The 23,857-nt window shown below is 34.5% G+C and overlaps 1 protein-coding gene across 6 annotated transcripts in view; it reads left to right on the top strand.

Annotated features, from left to right (window-relative positions):
- LOC101834187 (pleckstrin homology domain interacting protein) overlaps positions 1 to 23,857 on the top strand; it is a 109,762-nt gene that overhangs the window by 21,406 nt on the left and 64,499 nt on the right. For 5 of the 6 annotated variants that reach the window (XM_040740284.1, XM_040740283.1, XM_040740282.1 and 2 more), the window contains 6 exons: positions 7,070 to 7,230; positions 19,191 to 19,412; positions 19,695 to 19,795; positions 21,786 to 21,856; positions 22,947 to 23,047; positions 23,138 to 23,178. In XM_040740284.1, coding sequence (XP_040596218.1) covers positions 7,070 to 7,230; positions 19,191 to 19,412; positions 19,695 to 19,795; positions 21,786 to 21,856; positions 22,947 to 23,047; positions 23,138 to 23,178 — 697 coding nt within the window. The remainder of the gene's footprint in view (positions 1 to 7,069; positions 7,231 to 19,190; positions 19,413 to 19,694; positions 19,796 to 21,785; positions 21,857 to 22,946; positions 23,048 to 23,137; positions 23,179 to 23,857) is intronic. The other variant, XM_040740286.1, reaches the window with a different exon arrangement.

The raw sequence follows: 23,857 nt of genomic DNA, 5'->3' as shown, positions 1-23,857 counted from the left end.
ATTTTTCTGCAGGCAGAGAGCGACTGGGCCTGATCTGGACTTTTAATGCCTGAGAGCCCACCCCCAGTGGCACTTCCTCCAAGGCCACACTTAATCTTTTTAATCCTTCCTAAGAGTTTCATTACCTAGTGACTAAGCATTCAAATATGAGGCTCTGGGTCCATTCTCATTCATACCACCACATTCCATTAAAACCCAGCACACATATGATTGTGGCTATATCATAATGCAAAACGTATTTATAGCCCAACTTCAAAATTTTCATAATCTTTCAGTTTCAATATTGTTTAAAAGTTCAGAGTCTTCTGAGACAGCAGTCTTTTAACTGTAACCTCCATTTCACAAAATGAAACAGCAGATGACATACTTCCAGTATATAATGGCATAGAATACACATTACCATTCTAAAAGAGGAAAGGGAGCATAATGAAGAAAAAACACTGGACCAAAGCAAGACCAAAAAACAGCAGGACAAACTCAATTCTGCATGTTCGTGTCTGAAGTCAAAGGGCTCTTCAGATTTCCAACTATTTTCTGTAGCATGAATTCTAGTTGGTCTTAATAATTAAAAACTCAGAGACAGATATTGAGGTTAAAGCTGAAGATCAGTAAAGCAAAGCAGCCAGCCACTAGAGTTCTTAACTGTTATCAATGCTTAGACCGAAATGGTGATCTTGTCCTCAGACTGCAACTATCTCTCATAAACCTCAGACTGCCCTGAGCTCCTGTCTCTTCCAACCTTGTATTCCTCTCTAGTGCTGGCATTAAAGGCATGGTATCCCGAGTGCTGAGATCATCTTTGTGCGAACTCTGTTGTTCTTTTAGACTGGATCAATTTTGTGTAGCTCAGGGTGACCTTGAACTAACATAGATCTATCTGCCTCTGTCTTCTGAGTACTAAGATTAAAGGTGTGTACCACCACTACTTGGCCTCTATGGCTAATTAGTGTGGCTAGCTTTGCACTCTGATCATAAACAAAATATCACCAAAGTTTTTGCCTTTGTTAACTTCATACTTGGCTCTTGGACTGGTTTCTTAACTGTTCTGTAGTTCTTCTCAGCAGGTGTCCCATGGTCCTGGCATCTCCACATCTTGGACTCTCCGACACAGTCAATGTTTCACCTTCACAGCTTGATGTAGTGGCCTCCCTGGGTCTCCATGCAGAGACACCCCTGACACATGCCTGGCCTCAGGGGCTTTCTTAGACTACAAAGGGAAAGATTGTACAGCCCTTTTCTTGTATCCTTGAATTTAAATCCATTACCATGTGGCTAACGCTGCTAAGTTCTGCCTGCTGGGGCTGGAATTTGGTCCTCTCTCTTTCAGTTACATTTGCATCAGCTTTCTGTTGTTGATGGGTTCTTTCACTACTTAAGCTTTCCCTTAAACCCTTTTCACAAGTTGGAAGCTTAGCTGGGTGCAATGTTGCACTGAGGTCTCCCTTTATTCTATTTAGCATCAGACTTTTCTTTAAAATTTTTATCTCCTTGACCTCTGTTATACTTCCTGGTACTCTTTTTCTTCTCAAATTGTACATTTTTATTTTTCCTTGTTTCAGTTTGCTCCTTTTCATTATAGATCTGCCTAAGTGATGACTAATAATTGCAAAACAGTTCATACTAGGCTGTGTTGAAATTTCCTCTGCTAATGTCATTAATCTATAACTCTTCAATTTAGCCTTAGGCAGATATTTAGGACAAGTGCAACAGCAGCCATATTATTTGACAAAATATCATAAAAATGGTCTCTAGGCCACTTACTAATTTTCTTCCTCTCTGGAGCTTCTTGAACTAGGTCTCTGTACTGTCTTCCATGTTCCAATAAGGATGGCTCATTAAGCCTCACTTAAAGCATCCAGTTGTTTTTTTCTAGTTCAAAGTCCTAACCAAAGTCTTCCAATCCCCCCCCCCCAAAAAAAAGCATGGTCCTGCCTATTAGATCAGTGCTTTACACTCGGTACCGACTATGTCTTACTTAGTCACTGTTCTATTGCTGCGAAGAGATGCTACGACTAGGGCAGCTCAAGTGGAAGCATTTAATTGGGGACTTGCATGTGGTTTCAGAGGTTTAGTCCATTAGCATCATTGTGGTGCATGTGGAAGCATGCACCCATGGTGTTGGAGAAGTAGTTGAGCGCTTCATCCTGAATTGTAGGTAGAGAGGGACTGGGCCTGGCTTGGGTTTTTGAAACTTCAAAGCTCACCCCCAGTGACAGGCTTCTTCCAACAAGGCCACAACTCCTAATCCGTTTATTTTTTCCAGAGCTGTACTCCCTGGTGACTAAGCATTTAAATGTGTGAAACTATGGAGATCACTCTCAAAAACTCACCTTATAATGTATATTAAAGTAGCAGATGTATTAAAAGACTAAATGAGAAATGTAAACAAAAATATTTTAAGAAAAGTAGATATTGTACTGTTTTCTCAGGAGGACTGCTGAATTAGGAGAAAGTGAGATAGGAAAAATTGATATTAGTGAATGTGTAAAATGTAATAAACGTGTCAAAGGACAGCATTACATAAGAGCCAAGTATGTTGTGGAAAATGGAAATGATTTTCCATAACATGTCTGGAGAAACTGAAGTTTATAAAGAGTAACTTGCTTAAACTTGTAAGAACTCAGATTGAAGCAGCATGCACAGGTCTGCACCAGTTCCTCAGTGTATTTATTACGTATGGCTTTCAGTTTAGTGTTGCTATAGGGCTCCTGAGTGTGTAGATGAAAGAGTCTGATTCTTGTGCCTTCTCTTGGGCTCTTTTCCTTTGTTGCTTTGTCTTGTCCAACTTCAGTGTGATAGTTGTATCTTATGTCTTATTGTGTCATGTTTTATTATTGTCTCCTAGCTTGTTCTTTTCTAATGAGAGATAGAAAGGGCAAGTGGATAAGGATCGGAGGAGAGGTGGGGAGGACCTGCAGGGAATGGGGGCAACCTGTAATGAGGATATATTATGTGAGAGAAGAATATATTTTCAGTAAAAGGAAAAACAATAACTTGCATGGACATAAATACAGCATAGGTGTTAAAGTACTGTTTTTTGAAGATAGCTTGTACAATTTATGAAATTGCTTTGGGTGTTGGTTATGCATTGTACTTTTGCAATTATGTTTTATTTTCTAATTAACTGTGTACCATAATTGTGGCTAGGGAAATAGCTCAATTCTTGGTAAATAACTGGAAGAAAGAAGTGATTTGTTTGGGAAATTTTGTTTTTTCTGGTACAGAAATTAATGGGTTTGAACTTTACAGGTGGATGCCTTGCCTTCCATATACATGTATTGTTTTACATACACATGTATTATTATAATGTTGTAGGCTTTTCATCTATAGTTAAAGGGATTGATAATTTCCAATGGCTAATAATTTCCAAAATTTTTATTTCATTATTGATTTATTTTCAGAAAATTGAGTAAACATAATTTAGCTATGCTCTCATCTGTAAATTAAGTCAATTTAGCAGAGTAGTTGAAATACAAAGCAGTATTTGGAGATAGAAAATATCTTTTTATTTATCAGATACATGTATCCTCTGCTTTTATTTTATTCTTAAACTTATTACTATATTATTTGTTAATTTATTAAATATGTGTTGATCTGAAAATAGCTAGGTTTTAGACCAAGTACAAAACAAAAAAAAATACATTATCTGTGGAGTTATGTTGTGTGTTATGGGAAGAAGCAGGAAATAAATATGGTACAAAAAATGTGATTTTATCTGTAAATGAGTTTCATAGAAAAGGTAACAGAAAATTGAGGAAAGATTAAAAAACAAACAAAAACCCCTGACATGGGAGGCTACAGCTAATGCAAACACTCTAAATCGGGAAGGAACGTGTTTGATGTCTTGGGAGAATGAAGCCGATTAGAGACTGGAGCTGAGAAAGGAGAGAGAAGTAACAAATGAAGTCAGACAGGAAGTGTGATAGCTCTTAGGTTAGTTTCCTGTTGGTGTGATACAATACCCTGGTAAAATCAACTTAATGGGGAAAATGTTTACGTGGCTCAGAATTCCAGGTTACAGTGCCTCATTAGGAGAGAAATCAAGGCATCAGTAACTTAAAATTAGACAGTTCTATTGCATTTGCAGTTTAAAACTGAGAAAATGACTTCATTCATGCATGCCAGTGCTTAGCTTGCCCACTCCATTTTATATAATCGAGGATCCCCTGTTTAGGGAATGCTCCCACCCATAATTAAGATGTGTTTCCCCACACTAATTGATCACAGACTTTGTCAGAGGTTAGCCTTAATATAGACAATCCCTTATAAGTGTGCCTGTAGACCTGCTTCCTACTGCTCATGTTGACAGTTAATATTAACCACATGAGACAAGTGTAAGTAAAACCTTGGTAGATCAGTATCAAAGGAAGTTGGTGATTATTCTGAAGTGAAAATATTGTAGATATGAGTAGAAAAGGTGGTAATCATGGAACATGAAGTTAGGAAACATTTGAAATTCACTAGTCTATCTAGAGGGGTATCTTCTTGGCTTGGGGTGATAAGAAAGAATTCCCAAGGGGAAAATTTTTAGTGTTATTTGGTAGACTTTAGAACTCCTTTCACCATAATTAGGAAAAAAACGTTTTTAAGCCAAAGTTATATTTCTACTTAAAGCTATACGTAATCTCATAGAGAACAGTTGCTTCTGTTTAGCCATGCTGATTTGAAAATTGATGCTCTGCGCCAGTAAAAAATGTTAAATTTCTATAATTTGAGGTATTTCCTTCACTCAAAAATATATAATCAGCTCATTATTATAATGTGAATAATTGTCATTTGTCTTTTTTACCATGAAACTAAATTACATTGAACAACCTTATATATCTTATTAACTAAGATTCACCTATATTCCTTTTTTGTTTAAAAGACTCTGCATTTGCTTGTGAATGAAATACAAGGTAATTTCTGTTTTTCAGTGAAGTAGTTAGATCCATTAGGATGGATGGATGGATGGATGGATGGATAGATAGATAGATAGATAGACAGATAGATATTATAGTCATGGTATAATAAAAAATGTGAGGTCCTAGATTATCTTTCTTTGTAAAAATGTCCTACCTCTTTGATAGTTTTTTCCCCAAATTTGACCTCCTCAATTTTATTTTAATATATACTTTCTTCTTTAATTCTTGTAATTACAAGGTTTGAATCAACAACTTGTCTTACTTTATCATATCTTTAGTACTGATGGTAGGTTCATAAGTGAGTTGAGAACATATTTCCTCGTATAGGATAGAGTTCTAAGTAATGAATTGCTTGTTCAGTGTCACTAAGATAGTTAAAGATAGTTTCTTGTGTTTCTAGGATGTTTTATTGCAGACTTCACTGTTCCTGTGGGGTAGAATTTTTAAGTTTAATTCTAATTATCTTGAAGATTAAGGCAGTAACACTTTCATGCATAAAATATTTTATATTATCAACTCTGATTTTTAAAAAAGTTTTGACTAAAAATTTTGATTATTGCTAGTCATTGTGAAATAATAGTTTTGCTATTTTGTCTCCAACAGTTGTGTCTTCATTCCTAAGCAGTGTTAAATATTCTTATAAAATTTGAAATTCTAAGCATTTTGTAGGTTTTGGGTAAGAAGGAATTAAAGTACATCTGGATAACACTGTCGTTATTTGAGTTTCATGTCATTAGTTATTATGGTACAGACAGGTGAATCTGAGATGTCAGTGGTCTGTGGTATTTGAATAATATAGTTTTATTTTGCTTCTAAGGAGAACTGATAACTGGTTTTGTGTTTGCAAAATAAAATTGAGGCCAAGCATTGGATGGTTTATTACCTGGTTATTTATGTGTGTGAGGGACACATGTCAGAGACAAAACCATCATGGCAATTTACTGAGTTTCCTGTAACTGAATTACTGTATAATCTGCTTGAACTTAACTAAGTTAATTCAAAGCTCTCGATGACTTAGAGATGGTTTCAGGTGTTAGATTATTGAATATCATTTGTAAGCTAACAGTAAGTAGGTACTTGTATTCAAATATATGATTTTGTAGTAATGGACCGTATAAGCATCATATAATTTTACTTTGAAATAGTGTTACTTTAAAATCTGTAAAGCATGTAGTTTTGTTATCTTTTCAGCAGGACTCACACAAATGTAGTGTGAGTTAAAAATTGCAGGTGGGAAAAAAACACCAAGATTCTTTACATATATGTGAGATAATTTCGTTCATAAACTATAGGGTATAATTGCTAGGTTCTAATTTGAGTTCAATAGCATACTGTGTGTATCTGTGTATGTATAATATAGTATATGTAACATGTAATGTGGTATATATAAACTATACACACTGTTTTGTAGAAATTTTCTGATTGAGTTCAAGTGAGAAACTTGTAGTGCTAACTAGCCAATATAGCTGGAATTGCTTTGGGAGAAATGAGCCACCTTCTGTTAAAAACATTAATTGGTGAGCATAGATGTATTGAGTACCTTCTCTGTCCCTAAGTTATATATAGGGAGTAAGTAGTAATTGAGTGAAACGAGAACATTTTGTGTTGGAGTCAACACATAAAGCAGAAAACCATTGAACTCAAGATGTCTAAGTGACTTCTATTGTCATGGAAAGATTTGCTTGAAATCATTCTGGGAGACAGAGTAGCTGAGTATTATTAATCTTTGGAGTCCAGATTTAGCTGCTTTTGTAAGGGAACCTTATTTCTTAGCCTTAAAAAATATGGGAGGGTGAGGGTGTGTGTGTATGTATGTATGTATGTATGTATGTATGTATGTATGTATGTATGGAGTGCTTTGTTTTTAGAGAACCTGGCCAAAGAGTAAAAAAGTTTGAGTTTTAATCCTAGCTTCATGCTTATATTGTGACTTTGGATACATCATTTAACTTGATTTGGTTATTTATAAGATGAATAATGAGGACACTTATTTTAAGGAACTAAATTATTTTTATTGTTTACTTTGAACACTTCAAAGTAGGAGCCATATAGAAAGATTTTTTTAAAAAAACCAAAATGTGATAAATGAAACGAATTCTAGAAATCTGAATTAAGAAACCTAGTTTGTTTCTGGAGTACATTTATATTCCCCATTTTCTTGGTAGCGGATACTCTGTTTTCAAGGAAGCTGAATGGGAAATACAGACTTGAGCGACTTGTTCCAACTGCAGTATATCAGCATATGAAGATGCATAAACGAATTCTTGGACACTTATCATCGGTGTACTGTGTAACTTTTGATCGAACTGGCAGGCGGATATTTACTGTAAGTCATTTTTAAAGTCTTATATTTGCTGGTAGATAGAATTGAAGTTTTTTTTTTTTAAGTGGGAAACTGGAAATTTGGGTACTTTTAAAAAAGCATGTTCTAACAAGTTTTTATTTAAATTTGAACTTTTTCCAAGGTCAGAAGTTCCAAAATTTAGACCTTTTAATAGTATAATCACAGCTACATATGTCCTATGTGGTACACTTATGTGTTTCTCAATATTAATCACATAGGATGATGGTAGGGCTTTTATAAAAGGTTATTTCATATTTTTAATTGTAGAACAAGAGCCTGGACAAGTTGTAGAAAAGTATTATATGCAGAGAACCCCATGCTAACCTAAGATAACTCCCTTTAAATGGTGATAGAAATTCTGAGCATACCTGATACTCTTTGCTTAGGATTTGTGGTCCTTAATGCTTGATTCTTTAAAATAGCTGTGTTTTAAAAAAGAAGCACGTAGGAAGTCATTTGCTCCTGTTTCTTCTAACCTGCTTCAAGAAAAAGGAGTGGAGTTTTTCAGCTTTCAGTGAGAATAATTATTTTGGAAGCATTTCAACTTTTTTTTTAAGTGTCTGAACTATTATATTCAATAGGGATAATATTTACCTCACTACTATGGTTATACTTATTAAACCTTACTTACCCTGTAGGCTGAAAGAAGCATGCATTCACTAAGTCCTTAATTGCCTTTGAAACAAGGAAGTGGGAGAGAAAACTTCAAATTGAAATTCTCATTTTTGATTTTGGGGAACTGCTGCTAACTTTAAAGATTTATTTATTTTAATTTTTATCCAAATGAGTTTGTGCCAAATGAGTATGTGCACACCTTGTCTGTGGAGTTCAGAAGAGGGCATCAGGTTCTTGGAGATGGAGTGAACAGAGCTTCCATGTAGGTTGTGGGAATCAAGCCTAGGTCTTCTTAAAGCAAGTACTCCTAATTACTGAGTCATCTTTCCAGCTGCTAATTTTAACTAAAGTAACAATGATTATAGATTCTTTTTGTTTTTCTTTGGGTAAATTTGCACATAAATTGAGAGCTACCTACATACTCAGTTATCTATAGAACAACTAAAGAAAGAACGTCTGAAAGAATTTTTTGCATTTTTTTTTATTAATTTTAATCCATTGGGCATTTGCATTGCACTCCCACTATCAATAGTTCCTACTTTGACTTTCTTTCATCTCCATTATTTTTAGGAAACAAAACTAAAATTTCTAAGCTTTCTCATCATAGATTATAAACTCATGCAGAGCAGGTATCTGTGTTGGCTTTCTGCTTGCCATATTCACATTAGTAGTTGACTTAAATTGTAACTGAATATCACCCTAGCCATTAATTTAATAGGTTAATGTTTAGTTTTCAAAACTTAGGTCAAGTCCTGTCTAGCATGTGAAGGAATTCCTTCAAAAGCATTAACAAACTAAAATAGTGAGACATAATTATGTTGGGTTTGTATTTTGGTGACCATAAAAAACGTACACCATTGTCACTTTGATTATTTAAAAAAAGCATGGCTTTTCCATTTTTGATGTTAGTAAAGTACCATATGGGAGTTCTTTCTTTAAGAGAAATATGGATTGTAAATATCAAATTTATATAGGATTATCTGACTTGATAGGAATTTGATACATAATCTTTTGGAATGTTTTGAAGGAAACAACAGTGAAATGTGTTTGTTCCTATTTTCTGAGCTTAATAAAATATTCAGAACAGCATTTGAGAGTACTTGAACCAGGGAATGATCAAATTAACTACTTTTGGCTTAATCTAGCATACCACTTACTGTAAATAGTTTTTTATATATACTGCATGTAGTCACTGTTGGGCTACAAAAGAGCTGTTGTATGATTTATCACAGAATCGTATGACTTGTAGAGTTGAAATTATTTGTTATCTGGCCTTAAAAGAAAATGTATATCTCAGGGTATTTAAGTGAAGATTCCTGGTTGTTTCCTTTACTTGTAGGCATATACAGAAGGGAAGGAAAAGTAACATATTAATAATTATATGATCTTATCTAGACTATAAAAAGACATTTTTAAGAATGTGAAATAATTTGTTAGTTGTGCCAAAGTCAAAGTTTCATTCATATGGTGAATTGTAGTTGCATAATAAAAAATGGTACATTAGAGTAGAAATGCTAATAGAGCCTGGTTTCTGTTTATTAATTTCTATTTTCTATATGTGTGTCTGTGTGTTTGCATTAGTTTATGTGCAGGTGCTTACGGAGGCCACGTGTCAGATATCCTAGAACTATAGTTAGAGGCCTGGCTTGAGCAGCCTCGTATGAGTGGTAGGAACTAACTGGGTTTTCTGCACATTCCCTTAACCTGAACCATTTACTTAGCATTGAGACCTATTTTTTTTTCTTCAGTTTATTTTTGTATTATCATTTCAATGGGTATCAGGGCACATTTCTATCTACTACACGTATTTACCTTGTAAAGTCAAACTGATAATGGGTATTTTCTCATTCTGCTTTCTAGAAGCACAAAACACGCTGAACTGTCTTGTAGTTTACAGTTTGGTCTTGAAAATTGAAGAGGGATTGGTAAAGCTTGTGGCAATAGTTCACAACAAACAGAAGATTCATGTGTCAACATATTGCCATAATTTATTGGGGTAACAATTGGCTAAAGGACTAACCATTGTTTTCTTTTATTACATTTGGTTTTTTTAAGACTTTTCATTTGTAAGTTCTTGGTTCAGGTGTATTTGAAAGCTTTACCAAGGGACTAATTCTCTTGTGTCTTCTGCAAAGGCCAACTACAAACAGGTTTGTAAGAGCTTTGGGTCAGAATGCTCTAGACACAGATTTAGAGAAGAAATGGACAGCCTATCAAGGGGTACAGACAAAAGCCATTAAGCTTTACCCAGTGTTGTTAATTTCTACAAAGAAACTATGTCCTAAACGCTTGTGTGATATTAAGAGTTTGCGCTCAGTGACGAGGCCACTGAGCTATGTTCTAACCTCTAGCTAAACTCTTATTCATAAATGCTTTGAAAAGTTTTAGAGGAAATCCTTGTAATTGGTAAGTGAAATTTCCTTTTAGGAAACTACTGTTATTAGTGCTAGCTTATTTTAATAATTAATACTGTCTTAGACCTTTTTTAAAGGAAGCAGATAGCATAATTTTAAGTTAAATTTTAATTTCTAATTCTCATTTAATCTTGCAATCTTTTTACTTGGTTTCAGAATCACTGCCTGAAATTATGTTTATGAAAGAAAAGGAGAATTGATGAATTCTCAGGACTAAGGCAAAAATACAAAAAAGTTCATTGAGCACATGAAAAACAGAGATCCCAGCTGGGTGTGGTGATGCATGCCCTTAAGTGCAGTATTCTGGAGGAGGCAGAGTCAGGCACATAAAGTGAGGTACATGTAGTATCTCCAGAAAGGTAGAGGGAGAGAAGGGACAGAGATCTCATACTCCTTTCAGAAAGGCAAAATTTATTTCTTTTTCATTGAAATTAAGGCAAAAGAACATAAAATACTGCTTTTACTAGAGGTTACAGTAAGAATATGGGTTGGTGTATTTGCATCCTTTTACCAACCACTATTCTTAACAATTGGAGGTATAAAATTTGAAGACATGTGTTTACAAATAGTAAATAGACAGTAAATAGACCATATGATGTGAACTTTTTGATATAGGCCACCTAAATTATATTTGAATAGGCCCCTGATTCAATCATATCACAGAAAATAGTAGGGAATTTGCTGGAAAAGTAACACCTTAGCTGAATTGACTGGATATTACAGAGTTACAGAAAGGTGTTTGCAAACTTTGAGAAAGTATAATACATAATTGTGTATTATTGCGTATAGCACAGAATCAAATATGTGAACTGGAAATACTGATGGGAACAAAACCACCAAGTTCTTATATGACCTGCTAAAGAGTAAGTCTCTTACCTGAAGGCAAGCTGGAACAAGTGATAAATGTAAAATGTATATTGCATGTTAGTTGACATAGAATTCCTACAGAAACCAGGCTGGTCTGAAATTCACCATCTTTCTGCCTCATATTTAGCCAAAATGCTGAAATTGTGCGTGTATACTACCTTTTATGGATCCAGTTGTGTTGTATGGATTAAAACAACAGTGACATTGATCGTGGTGTAATTGAAAAGGTTCTGGCAGTTAGTTAGCCATGAAACAAAGCAAAGCTTGAACAGTCACAGGGAAATGAAAATAAGATCAGCACATTGACAATAAGATTTTTAAGATTCAAAGACTGATGTGTGTGTGTGTGTGTGTGTGTGTACATGTGTGTGTTTGTACAAGTATGAGAGAATATCTAACTTGTTTCTTAGAAAGTCATTATCTTACTTACTGTGTCAGTCATTTAAGCAGAAATGTCTGCTAAGTTGGACATGCTGCTGTTTTGTCTGAGAAACTTATGTGTGTGGGAAATACACATTCTTAACAACAGTGGGAACAAGAATGAGATCTAGCCTAAAAGATTGAGATGAAAAATCATTTATATGGAAATACCATTTCAGCTGAAGACAGCCTATCTTCAGCTTTTAAAACGGGCAAAAGTAAATGATTCTGGGGATAGTAGGCCAGTAGAGAGAAGCATCTTAGAAGCCAAGAGATGAGTTTTCCCTGAAAGGCAAAAGACTAAAGCAGAGTAACTGAAAGTCCCTTATGAGTTTGCCAAAGCCATTAATTACTGCCTTGATCTAAATGTTTGTGGTCCCCACCCATAGACTCCCTAAAGAGGTCTTTTGGTAATGGTTAGGTCATGACATCAAGAATGGATTGTTTTCCTTATTAAAAGGCACAGGGCAACTTGTTTGCCTCTTGTGTCATATCTGTTAGAAGTTGCTACTTAAGGAAGTAGATACAGATATTTTTTACTAGATACTGAATCTCTTTGTCTCTAGGTCTTAGATTTACCAGCATCCCAAGATTTACCCACCCCAAGGTATTGCTGTAGTAGCTCCAATTTATTAAGACTAGTAACTTTGACAGATGGTAACTCTCCCCACTTCTGTGTTTTAGTTACATTGTTACTTTCCCTATGTATCACAAGCAGAACTTCCTTATTCAAAATCTTTATACTACCAACTTACTCCCTTTGCTTGGGAATGGATTGTTTTCTCAAACCTTTCATATGGTTAATTTCTTTATTAGCAGGTTGAGGGTGGTAGAGAGAATCTTGCTTTGAAGATCTTGACATAATTTTGTCCTATGCCCCAAAAGGTACCAGTTGTTTAAGAGGAAAAAATTGGAGGTGAGAAAAGTAGGAAACTTTAGAAATAACATGACCAAATTAACTCTTATTAATTGTAGGATGTATTGACTACATTCTGAAAGGTGTTCTAATGAGAAAAATGTAGTGCCTTTGTGGTAATTTTTATGCAAAGACAGCATTAGCTGAATCTGGTCGTAAAGATACGTTCTTCAGAGCCAAGTTCTGAGACATTGTACAGACCATGTTTCTTTTGTCTGTCCGTCCCTCCGTCCCTCCATCCCCATCTTCCCCCCCCCCCCCCTCTCTCGTGTGTGTGTGTGTGTGTGTGTGTGTGTGTGTGTGTGTGTGTGTGTTTTATTTGTCTGCCTGTCTGCCTGCCTGCCTTTCTAAGTGAGTGTGACTTTTTTCTGCCTTTAAAGTCAGGGAAAGATTACAGGCTTACTTTTTATTTTTAAGGCCAACTGAGCAAATTTCTTTGTTTTCAAATGTATACAGTTTTCTACCTGCACAGACATGAATCATACTTACTTCTATCGTATTAGATATTTTCATTTAATATTTCACATACTTGTCACTTAAAAAAATTATGTGTGATGTGATTATATGTATTTTGTGTGTAGGAGTGCTCATGTACAGAAGCCAGAAGAAACTGTTGGTGTCCTCTAACACGCTTTACCTATTATATTAAAGGTCATCTCTCTCTTCACCGGGGGGGCTCTTGGTCTCTCTAATAAGCTAGAATTGAGCAATCCCTAGTGATCGTCCTGTCCTCTCCCTGTTTGAAGCTGGAGGCATTTGTAGAACACTTTGTGGATCCTGGGGTCTGAACTCAGGAAACATTCTTAACCCCAAGTCATCTCCCCAAGCCCAACCCTCTAGCTGTTTGTTTTAGAACAGCAGCTGTAATGGACTTGGAAAAGACAGTTTACTTTTTAGGCAAGAGTATTTTAACTTCCTTGTCTCCATTCTTCATTGACAGGATACCTTCAGATAATAATTAAAAATACACTAAATTTAGTCTGTTGTTTTTAAAGAAAAGTAATCTAAAGGCTGTGCAAAATTTTTGTTGCACCATTTTTCAGCTTATGCTAGAATTAGTAACAATAGACAAGTAAAAGCTTGGCAATGAGCACTTTTCACAATAATTAAGAGTATATTATTAAGTAAATAGATACACATTTTTTGTTCATAGTATTTTGAGATTAATACTATATAACATTGTAATTGGTTTTAAAGTGAACTGCAAAATAAAATTTCAGTTTTGTAGCCAGCTGGATTCTTTTATCATAGCATTCCCTGTAACTATGAGCTCTAAGTGGTACTTCTTTGTAATACCTCTGCTGTCATTGTCATTTATAAACTAATAACTAAGTTATGTTCTCTATTCTAGACCTTCTGTTGTAGTTTCAGATCTGGGTCTGTCAATAAAAATTCTCTAGAAGCTACTTTAGTAGGTTAAGTCCATGCTGTTGACACCTTCTCTGATCTTCATTAGGTTAAGCCTTTCCAGATTAGATGTTAGTATCTGGATATAATGTTCCTGTAGCTACCACTTTCTATTGGGCATTGGGACTTCGCTGGGGGAAAAAACATGCTAGTCAAGATGTTTGTGTTACCCTAATATATTTAAATGCTATCTAAAAATATTAGGCTTTTTTACTGTTGATTTTGGAAATATTCATGTGTTTATTATTTATGTCTGCTGAGGTTAGTTACATAATTTTTCCCGATTTGCTTTAAAAATTGTTCTCAGTGTTCCTTCTTACATATATTTTAAAATTTATTTTCTTTTGACATTGTTATTATAAAAGTAATGAGTTTTGGTATGGCATTTTCATAAATAATATGTCATGTTTTGTCATACTCCTCTGCTATCCTCACCCATGTTCTTGTCATTTGGCTTTTTCCCTTACTCAGGCCTCCCTCCCCTGTGGTCCCTTCTTTGTTTTCATCTCAAAAATAACTGTTAACCTCTTTTCCCCCAACCCTGTATTAAGAAAATGGGGAAATAGAGGGAGAGTAAAGTTAAATATAAAAAAGGATAATAACAAGGGTAGGAGAATATTACGGATGAGGAAGATTGTATTTTTTTAAAAAGCTAAAACAAAATAAAAGTTCTCAATAACAGACTGAAAAGAAAAAAATACTGCTCAGTAATGAAAACAGTATAAACAGAATCAGATGATGTATGAAGGGAAACTAAAAAAAACTTGAAAATATTTTAAAACACCGTGAAGCAGAAATACATCTAAAAGTGTAATGATAAAAACAAAAAAGATGTGGCTGTGCTTGGTGGCATGGACCTTTAATCTTAGCACACAGGAATCAGGACCAGCTGGGTCTATCTGCATTCTAGGCCAGCCTGGTCTGTGGAGTAAGAACAGGATGAGGTTTTTTTGAGCAGGCTCTTCTTGGGTGCTTAGGTTGGAGATGGCCAGTTATCTAATATGAAGGTTGGGAGTGTCAGTTGAACTGGTACTGTATCTGTGTTAGACAGGTATCTAATGTCCACCTGACCTGTCTGTATCTTGGTAGCTCTCCTTGACTTACCAGGGGTGGCCAGACTGAGCTTTGCAGTCTGAGGGCTGACCTGGCTCTCTCACCCTCCTGACACTCCCTAGATCATTACTGCTGATGTGGCTATTGTTTTATCTGGCAGATATTTTCCAAACCTATCAGGACTGTGCAAAAGGGACCAAGTCCTGAGGCAGATCTGCCTTCATCGTTTTTCAAGAACTCCTGAGTGTTAATTATTATTAGTCTTTGTAGCAGTTAGGTTTAGATGCATGGCTACAGGGGTTGATCCTCACTGTCAGGCCTCTCCAACTCTAGAGTTTCCTGAGAGTTGGTAAGAGCTGTTGTTAACCACCAAGGGCAGGATATCTTTGATGACTCATCTCCTGTCTTTCAGTTTGTCACTGTCTACTTTTCCTGACTTCCACAACAGTTTCCCTGAATCTTTCCTTCCTCAACCTCGATCTCAGGCTTCCATTGTAGCTCAGTTTTTAGTGGCAGACTTTCCTCCAAGGTGATACCCAGTTGCTGTCCATCACATTGAATGAAACATGAGATTTCTATCCACTGGAGTAATCACTACCTCACCAAAACCAGCCACTGCGTTTGATGTGAGGATAAGGCTTTAGACTCTTAAGTATAGAATCTCATCTTTCTTGTTCCCATTCTTCACACGGATGTCCTTCATATATCTTAAATATATACCATGTTGATGCTGAACCTTTTCTCCATTGATACAGCATTGTTATTTAATACCCTATATGATTTTAACATTCTCCTTTTATTAGTGTATGTTATCTTACTCTTTGATTTATTGTTAATGTCAATACCATTTGCAGTCATACAGTTAAGCTTAATGAAAGCTTTGATCTGTTTAAAGAGTAAGTTTTAGTCAGTTTTCAACTCATCTTCCACAGTTGCATAAAATACATGTGTAAAGAATTGATTGAAGCTGTACCGCAGTGGTGGTACACTTTTCAAGGACTCAGTTTAATGCCTAGTGAGCAACAGTTAATAAATAAACACATTTGTAGTGCATTTATTATTCTTTTTTTGATGTATGAGTGTTTCTACCTGCTTGTATGTATGTGCCCAGGTGTGTGCCTGGTGCATGGAGGTCAGAAGGTGTTAGATCCCTTAGAACTAGAGGTAGAGACAGTGTGACCCACTATGTGGGTACTGGGAACCAAACCTTGTCCTTTACAAGAGTAACAAGTGCTCTTAACTGCTGGGTCATCTCTCTAGGCACGTGTCCCCGTATCCAGTCCCATCCCATCCTGTCCAGTCCCGTGTGTGTTGTGGTCCCTCCCCCCAGCTTTATTTTGTTTTTCTTTCCAGATAGGGTTTCATATATCCTGAGCTGGCTTCAAACTTAGTATATAGCTAGGGAAGACCTTGAGCTCATTTTCTGTCTTCTACATGTTGAGATTACACAGATCACATGTGTGTCATCTCACATGGTTTTATTATTTAAAAAAAAAAACACGTTTTTGGAGCTGGAGAGATAGTTCAGTGGTTAAGAGCATTGGTTGAGCGTCCAGATGATCTGGGTGAGTCCCAGTGGCCACATGGTACCTAACAACTTCCTGTAACTCTAGTTGCAGGGAACGGCACTCTTTTCTAGCTTCTGTTGACACTGCATGAATACAGCATATAAACATACGTGTAGGCAACACTCATGCATGTTTAAAAATGTCTCAATATTTAATGTTCCTTTCTAGTTAATTGTTTTCTGTGTTTGTATTTCTAACAGTCATTTAAGAAGAACCTAGTTGTTTTTTTCTTTCAAATTTCCTTAAAAGTTGCTGATCAAAAGTAATAAAGCATGGGGTACAGTTTGCTTAGTGATACTTAGTGTTCTGTTTGAAATTCTGAGGAGACTTCTATAGGAGCAAGGATATGGCTTTGAGTAGTAAAAGATTTCCTTAAGTAGTGATTAAAAGTTCTCTTCTGTTATTTGATAGGAGAAAAGAAAGGTTACTTGGAATACTAAATACATATGGGGAAGTATACATTAGTTCTATTATTGGCACTCATTTGAATAGGGAAGAATAATAACAATGTAAGTTGGTATAATTTTTGAATAATAAGCTCAGGAATACAGTAGAACTTATTAGATTTAATTTGTGAGAAGTAGCTGGAGGGAACACAAATTGCCATTATTATTTTGTTAAAGCTGGCATATTTATCAAAAAGCTAGAAGTGTTTATAGTTTAACATGAGAAATAATTGTAATGGCATGTAAAGCAGACTTACTCAGAATCATATGAACAAAGTAAATCATACCCATATTTGGAAGTAGAGTTATACATATTTTGCTTTTGTCTTGTTATATGTATGTTAGCGTAAAATTCCGTTTTTTGATAAATACAAGTCAGAACCAGATACAGCTATTCAATTGTCTCTTACTATTTTGGAGGAGTTGATTCCAGGTGCTTTGTGGATAACCAGGCTCTGTGGTTGTTCAAGTTGCTTATATAAAATTGCATATAATTTGTACATAAACTGTATGTCTTCTTCTATGTACGTTACATCATCTTTGCATTACTTAACATTAGCTAATGCAATGCAAGCGCCTTATAAATTGGTGTTTATGGAAAGAGGCTATATATGTTTTGTATACATGTGTTTTTCCTGAATACACTTGTTTATTGAAATAGATAATGGAAAGTGGTGACATTGCTTTGCCTTCAGTTTTGGAAATGAAGCTAAATGATTGGAGTGAATAAATCAACTCAATTTCTGGAATTGAATTAATTAAATTCTGGAATTAAACAAATGTTTATGTTTAGCAAGCACTTGTGCTAGGTGGTGGGATAGACTTTGTTTCCTGAAGTCAAAGAGTGCTGTTCTTACTTCACTTACCACAGATAAGCAAAATGGATTCTTATCCCTGTTACTACTCTTCTTGATCTATTCTTTCTAATCTTTCTCTTCTGCTCTAGGAACAAGTTACTGATTTTATTACCAACTTTGAATTGATTTCCTGTTTTCCTGCCTCATTTACACTGATGATAAAACACTATTTGAAAAATACATCTAGTCCTGGTACTCTGCTACTTGATGTCTATTATAGTTTATCATGTTTCTTCATTTTTACATCATTACTTCATATTCTAAATTAGTGTCTAGGATGCTTGCTACTTGGTAACTTTTCTACTTTGCCTTAGGACTCAACCACTAGTTTGTATATAAGTGGGCAATGCTTTAGGTAGTGTTAGCAGAGTGTAAATTAATATGCATCATCTAACTTCCACTGCTGTGTATGTAATTATGTACATGTCATATCTGTATTAATATGAAGCAGAAAACTTGTGTCTGATATTTGACTTTGTAGGTTCTCTTCAGATCTAAAGGTTTGGGTATTTTTTTGTTGTTGTTCCTTCTTATTTGCATTAGATTAGAATATCTTAGAAGAATGGTCACATGAAACCTTGGTAAAAGTAGATCACGCAAAACATTCAGTAATTTTAAGAGTGTCAGTTTTCTATTTTAACTTATAAGTGTGACAGAAATACTGATAAGTTTTGAAGGATTAATGACATGGTTTATACTGCTTTAGATACTTGAGATTTTCATATTAAAATATAAAAATAGAACCTAGAAATTCTCATCTCTGTTTTGGAATGTGAAACTGTAGTATTTATTTACAGATAAAGAACCAATGGGGAGCACTTTCGTTTAAGAAAACAAGTCTTAAAAATTTAAGCTACATAAAATAATTTCTGTGTGTTTATTGGCTTCATAGAGACAACCCTTTTTTTCTGAACAATGATTTTAGCCAATGTTGTATACTTTTAGCTGAAGGTCAGTGATAGTTAACTTGTTTGTTATACTTTCAGTTTTCTAGAAGTTTCCCCAAATTACCATACTTTTAGTTTTGTATACCAAAATGACATATATGATATTAGGACCCAGTATATTTGTTTTGCAATTAGACTTTATATTATATCTGCAGAAATTCAATTCCTTTGTAAAACTGGAGGTAGAGATAATTGTAGATGGTAGGTGGAGACCATTGATGCATGTTAATACATATATCTTCTTTTGTTTGCTTATGGTTACACAGATTTTAATTATTGAATGATTTAATAAAATAAAGAATTTAGGAAGGTTTAATTTTTTCTTTTTTAATGCCTAAAATTGTGATACGTGGACATAACTTTTTAAAATATTACATTGGTATTATTACTTATAGGATTAATTCTTATCAATGTGCCTATTGAAATTTGCAGGGCTCTGATGATTGTCTTGTGAAGATCTGGGCCACAGACGATGGGAGATTGCTGGCTACTCTAAGAGGACATGCTGCTGAGATATCAGACATGGCTGTCAACTATGAGAACACTATGATAGCAGCTGGGAGTTGTGATAAAATGATTCGTGTCTGGTGTCTTCGGACTTGTGCACCTTTGGCTGTTCTTCAAGGACACAGTGCATCCATTACATCACTACAGGTAATTGTTTTAAGCCCTATTAAATCTTTTTTGTTTTAATTAAGACTTACACAAGCTTTTATGAAGTCATTTTAATGATGTTGTAGTATTTAAGGTTTGAAACAGAAAGTAATCCTGCATTATGAAATGTATGGACTTGTAATGTCATAGCAATCGTGGATTTGATCAATTCTGTATTTCTGGTTACTGTTAGTTGTATTAATTTGGTTTTTAAAGGAGAGTTTCATTATTTGGACTGTCTTTGTTCTTGTAAAGACTGTTTCCCCTATGATTGCTTTTCAGTTCTCACCATTGTGCAGTGGCTCAAAGAGATACCTGTCTTCTACTGGGGCGGATGGCACTATTTGCTTTTGGCTTTGGGACGCTGGAACTCTTAAAATAAAGTTAGTTGCTATTTTATTCCATAAAATAAGTGTTTAATGATTGAAAGTTTAAAAGATAATTGGCAAAGGGAATATATTTACTTCTTTCCTTGAGTAAATAACAGAAATGAGGTTTGATTTTCACTAATCTTTTATTTTTATGCCTCACCATTTTTTTTTCATACTTGAGTTTTTTTTCCCCTCATACTTACTGATTTTATTTATCGTAGTCTTGAGCCCAATTGTTTCCTTAAGGAATATATGTTTTATTGCCATGTCTTTTTGTGTGCTGCATAATTTTATTGCACAGTTTAATTTTGTGCTGAGAACATATTATTGCTAATGCTACTTTTTAGAATAATTTAAATTACATTACTGTGTCTGTAAACATTAGATTTTATTTTAGATTTAGGAAACAGTTGAAGTTTCATTATGCCACATAAAGGTAGATGCACATATTCCATAATAGCACTTCAAAGTTTTGCTTTTACTCTGTTACAGTTTTGGTTTATAGATGTGGAAAGATGGTTCAGCAATTGGAAACTCTTGTAACTCCAGTTCCAGAGAATCCAATGCCCAATTCTAACCTTCACAAACATCAGGGACACATATGACATAGTGAACATACATACTTAACAGGCAGAACACTCATGTAAAGAAAATAAATACATCTAAAGTTTTTCTTAAAGAATTGGTTTATCAAACCAGAGTGACAGAACAGTTAATCTTTTGATTAAGGACACTGGGGTAAATAAACAAGGTAAAATGGTTTTCCCATAGCTGAAACTGTTGGTTCTAGGTAGTGTACCAGTCTTTTGAAATAGGTTCTTACTTTGTAACCCATGATGACCTGAATTCATTATGGAGCCCAGACTGGCCTCAGCTTTGAGTAATCATCCTGCTTCAAGCCTCCGAAGGACTGGAATTACAGATCATTTCTTTGTATTATCTTTCTTAAGTAATCACAAACAAAACTGCTCTAATTTTAGTGCTATGTATTATTAAAGTTAATGTGCTTTGACAACCCTAATTTTTTTCTTCTATGATCATAATCGTTAAAAATAGGGTTTAAAAACAAAATTAATATCATAGCATTATATGCACATTGTTACATTCATTCATACTTAAAATCTCTTATTTGATTTTTTTCAACAGTTATATATAACATTAAACATAAAATACTAATCTCAGACATCTATAGTATAGCTATAACTAATAAATATAGTTGAATATGATCTATTTTATGTGGCTCATACTATTTGGAGAAATCTTATTGTTGCTATGAGTCACATTGCCTTCAGATTTACTTTAGTATAGGGATAAATTCTTGTGTTTTGAAAGAATACTTTGTCATGTTACATTAGAAGGTAAACAAAAGCTGGAGGATGGCCCAGTTGGTAAAGTGCTTGCTATGCAGACGTGAGAACCTTACTTTGGAGCCTTGTCTTCCTGTAAAAAGTTGGACATAGGCGCACACCTGGGAATAGTGGTGGGGCAGAGATAGGTGGATTCCTACAGCTTGCTGGCTATCTATGTTAGCCAACCTGAGATCTTATGTACTAATAGACCTTGCCTCAAAAATGAGGTGGAGTCATTGTTAACGACACATGTTGTCAGCTTCTGGCTTCCACATACATACATTCATGGGTTGTGTGCATGTTCATAGCTCCCATCCCCAAAGGTACCACGTATCTTGACAATCCATTCATTTTTACAGTTAATTTATTTCCATACACATTTGTATGTTGCTGTCTACTATATGAAGTTTGTTAGAGTTGATTAAAAGTGGATATAATTCACTTCTAGAAAGATAGTGACTTTAGGATTGTTACATGTACTAATTGACATATGTATCAGAATGTAATACGGATTTTATCTCTAGAATTTTACAGGTCTGCTATTATTGTTTCGATTTTGATGTTGTTTTTAGGAAGATAGCCAGCTGTTAATTTTTTTCAAAGATCAATTTTCATAGAATTTTTTAAATGATTTTTTTCTTTTTTAATTAAAGTCCAAGACCTACAAAATTTACAGAGCGCCCTCGGCCTGGAGTTCAGATGATCTGTTCTTCATTCAGTGCTGGTAAGATTGTTTACCCTTTTCATTTTTCAAATTAAAATTGTGCATTAGGAAGCACCTCTCAAAGATAAAATTATGAAAACATTTTCTGCTGCAGTATATATCATATTCCCATACATATACAAGTACTAATAAGCAAAAAAGAATGAAAGTCAAATTAGATACTTTGATTTTGATATTTTGAATTGAACTTTGCTGGAATTTAGTGCATATGATTACATGATTGCCATGCTTCTCTAGAAGGAAGGAATAATTGTTTCAAAACTGACTGATTAAACAATGAACTTTAGACTATCTCGCTGTCTATAAAATATTTTAAAACTTGTTTGTTTTCATGGATTTTGGAGCTGTTCCATAAAATCAGTAAAAATTTTAAAAAATGATGCATATATGTATTAATTTTGTTCCAGAAGCTTGTTCTAATTCTAATTAAGCTTCTACAGTAGCATTTTAAATGGTTGCCAAAAGGTTTTATGACCTCAGTATTTAAAGTGAATTGACAAAGAAAATTAAGGTGAATAGATTCGTATGTAGTGTTCCCAGTATCTCTTCCTCCCACTATTTTTATGTACCTTTGTTCATTTGATAATTGTAGATAGCAATACTGAGTGAGGGTAAAGACAGCAAACACCAGTGTATCTGCTGCTGCCATCAAGACAGGTGTTTATTCTAGTTTGAACACAAACATAGGCTTTTCATATATATTCTGTTCGTGCTCTTTTTCTAAAGATGCATTGTTGTTTGTAAGTGTCCAGTAAGTGGATCATTCTTTAAAGGCCCTTAAAGTGTTTAAGTGGGTATAACAACTTGATGCTGTGTGAGAGCATTTCTCAAGATGAATAAAATTGTCATATAAATAGTGATTTTTTTTTTTTTAGTAAAACATATGCTATAGTACACTGACATAAATGCACTTTGAGAGCAGGTTTGTATTACTGCAGAGTTTCTGCGGGCATGTTACTGTGGGAGTTGCAAAAGTAGTATAGGTCTTTGATAGGTAGGTAAGAAGACATCAAAAGAAGACGCAGCAAAGTTAATGGTATCATGTAGAAGTTGTGTTTTACTTGTAAAAGTATACTGTTGTTTTTCATAGGTGGAATGTTCTTGGCCACTGGAAGCACTGACCATATTATTAGAGTTTATTTTTTTGGATCTGGTCAGCCAGAGAAAATATCAGAATTGGAGTTTCATACTGTGAGTATTGGTGAAGGGTCTAGATGGGTACAGTCTTAAGTGAATCAAGATTATATTCAGCTTTTGCTTTATTTTTTTCTGTTTGTACAGGACAAAGTTGATAGTATCCAGTTTTCCAACACTAGTAACAGGTAAAATATGTTTGTCTTATTTAATTGCAACTTTAAAATTAGAAGATAAAGATAATTTGCAGTCGTTAGATTTTTAAGTTGTATAGAAGTTATTAATTCTTGAAGATAATAAAATATAGCCTTTTTACCCAATTTCCGTATGTGTTAGGTATTTTGATACTTATCAAATAATGGGAGGGTTTTTGTTGTTGTTGTTGTTGTTTGTTTTTTGTCCATACCTTATTCTTTCCTATCAGAAGAGAAACCTTTAATAAAAAACTGGAAATTTATCACATTACATTTGAGACATTGCTAGATGTTAAACAATGGTTTTCTGTAAATATTCTCTTGCTCTGGATTTAAAAGAAATTAAGTTTCTTGGCACCTTGAGTTAACAAATCCAAGTCTTTGATAATAAGGAGCAGTTCTTTTCCATTAGAAAATATTAATTCTGTTTATTGAGTAGTCTTGAATCATTTTAGTGTTCTTTTTATTAGCTTGTTCATGACTTAGTAAAATAATCTTACAAGCTTATAAAGTTTTGGGAGTTCTTAGATTTGTAGAGACAGAGATTACCATTTCTATTATATTGGAATATTTTGTAACGAAAGATGTTCTTTAAAAGGGAGATTTTTGAGAAAATTACATTTTAATAAATACTCTGTGATCCTTCCCTGTCTGGTGGGATCGGACTTTATTA

Source organism: Mesocricetus auratus, unplaced genomic scaffold (genome assembly GCF_017639785.1).
Source record: "Mesocricetus auratus isolate SY011 unplaced genomic scaffold, BCM_Maur_2.0 Super-Scaffold_100691, whole genome shotgun sequence".
Taxonomy (NCBI): Eukaryota; Metazoa; Chordata; class Mammalia; order Rodentia; family Cricetidae; genus Mesocricetus; species Mesocricetus auratus.
The sequence above is the reverse complement of the archived record's forward strand: the minus strand, read 5'-3'. Positions and strand labels throughout refer to the sequence as shown.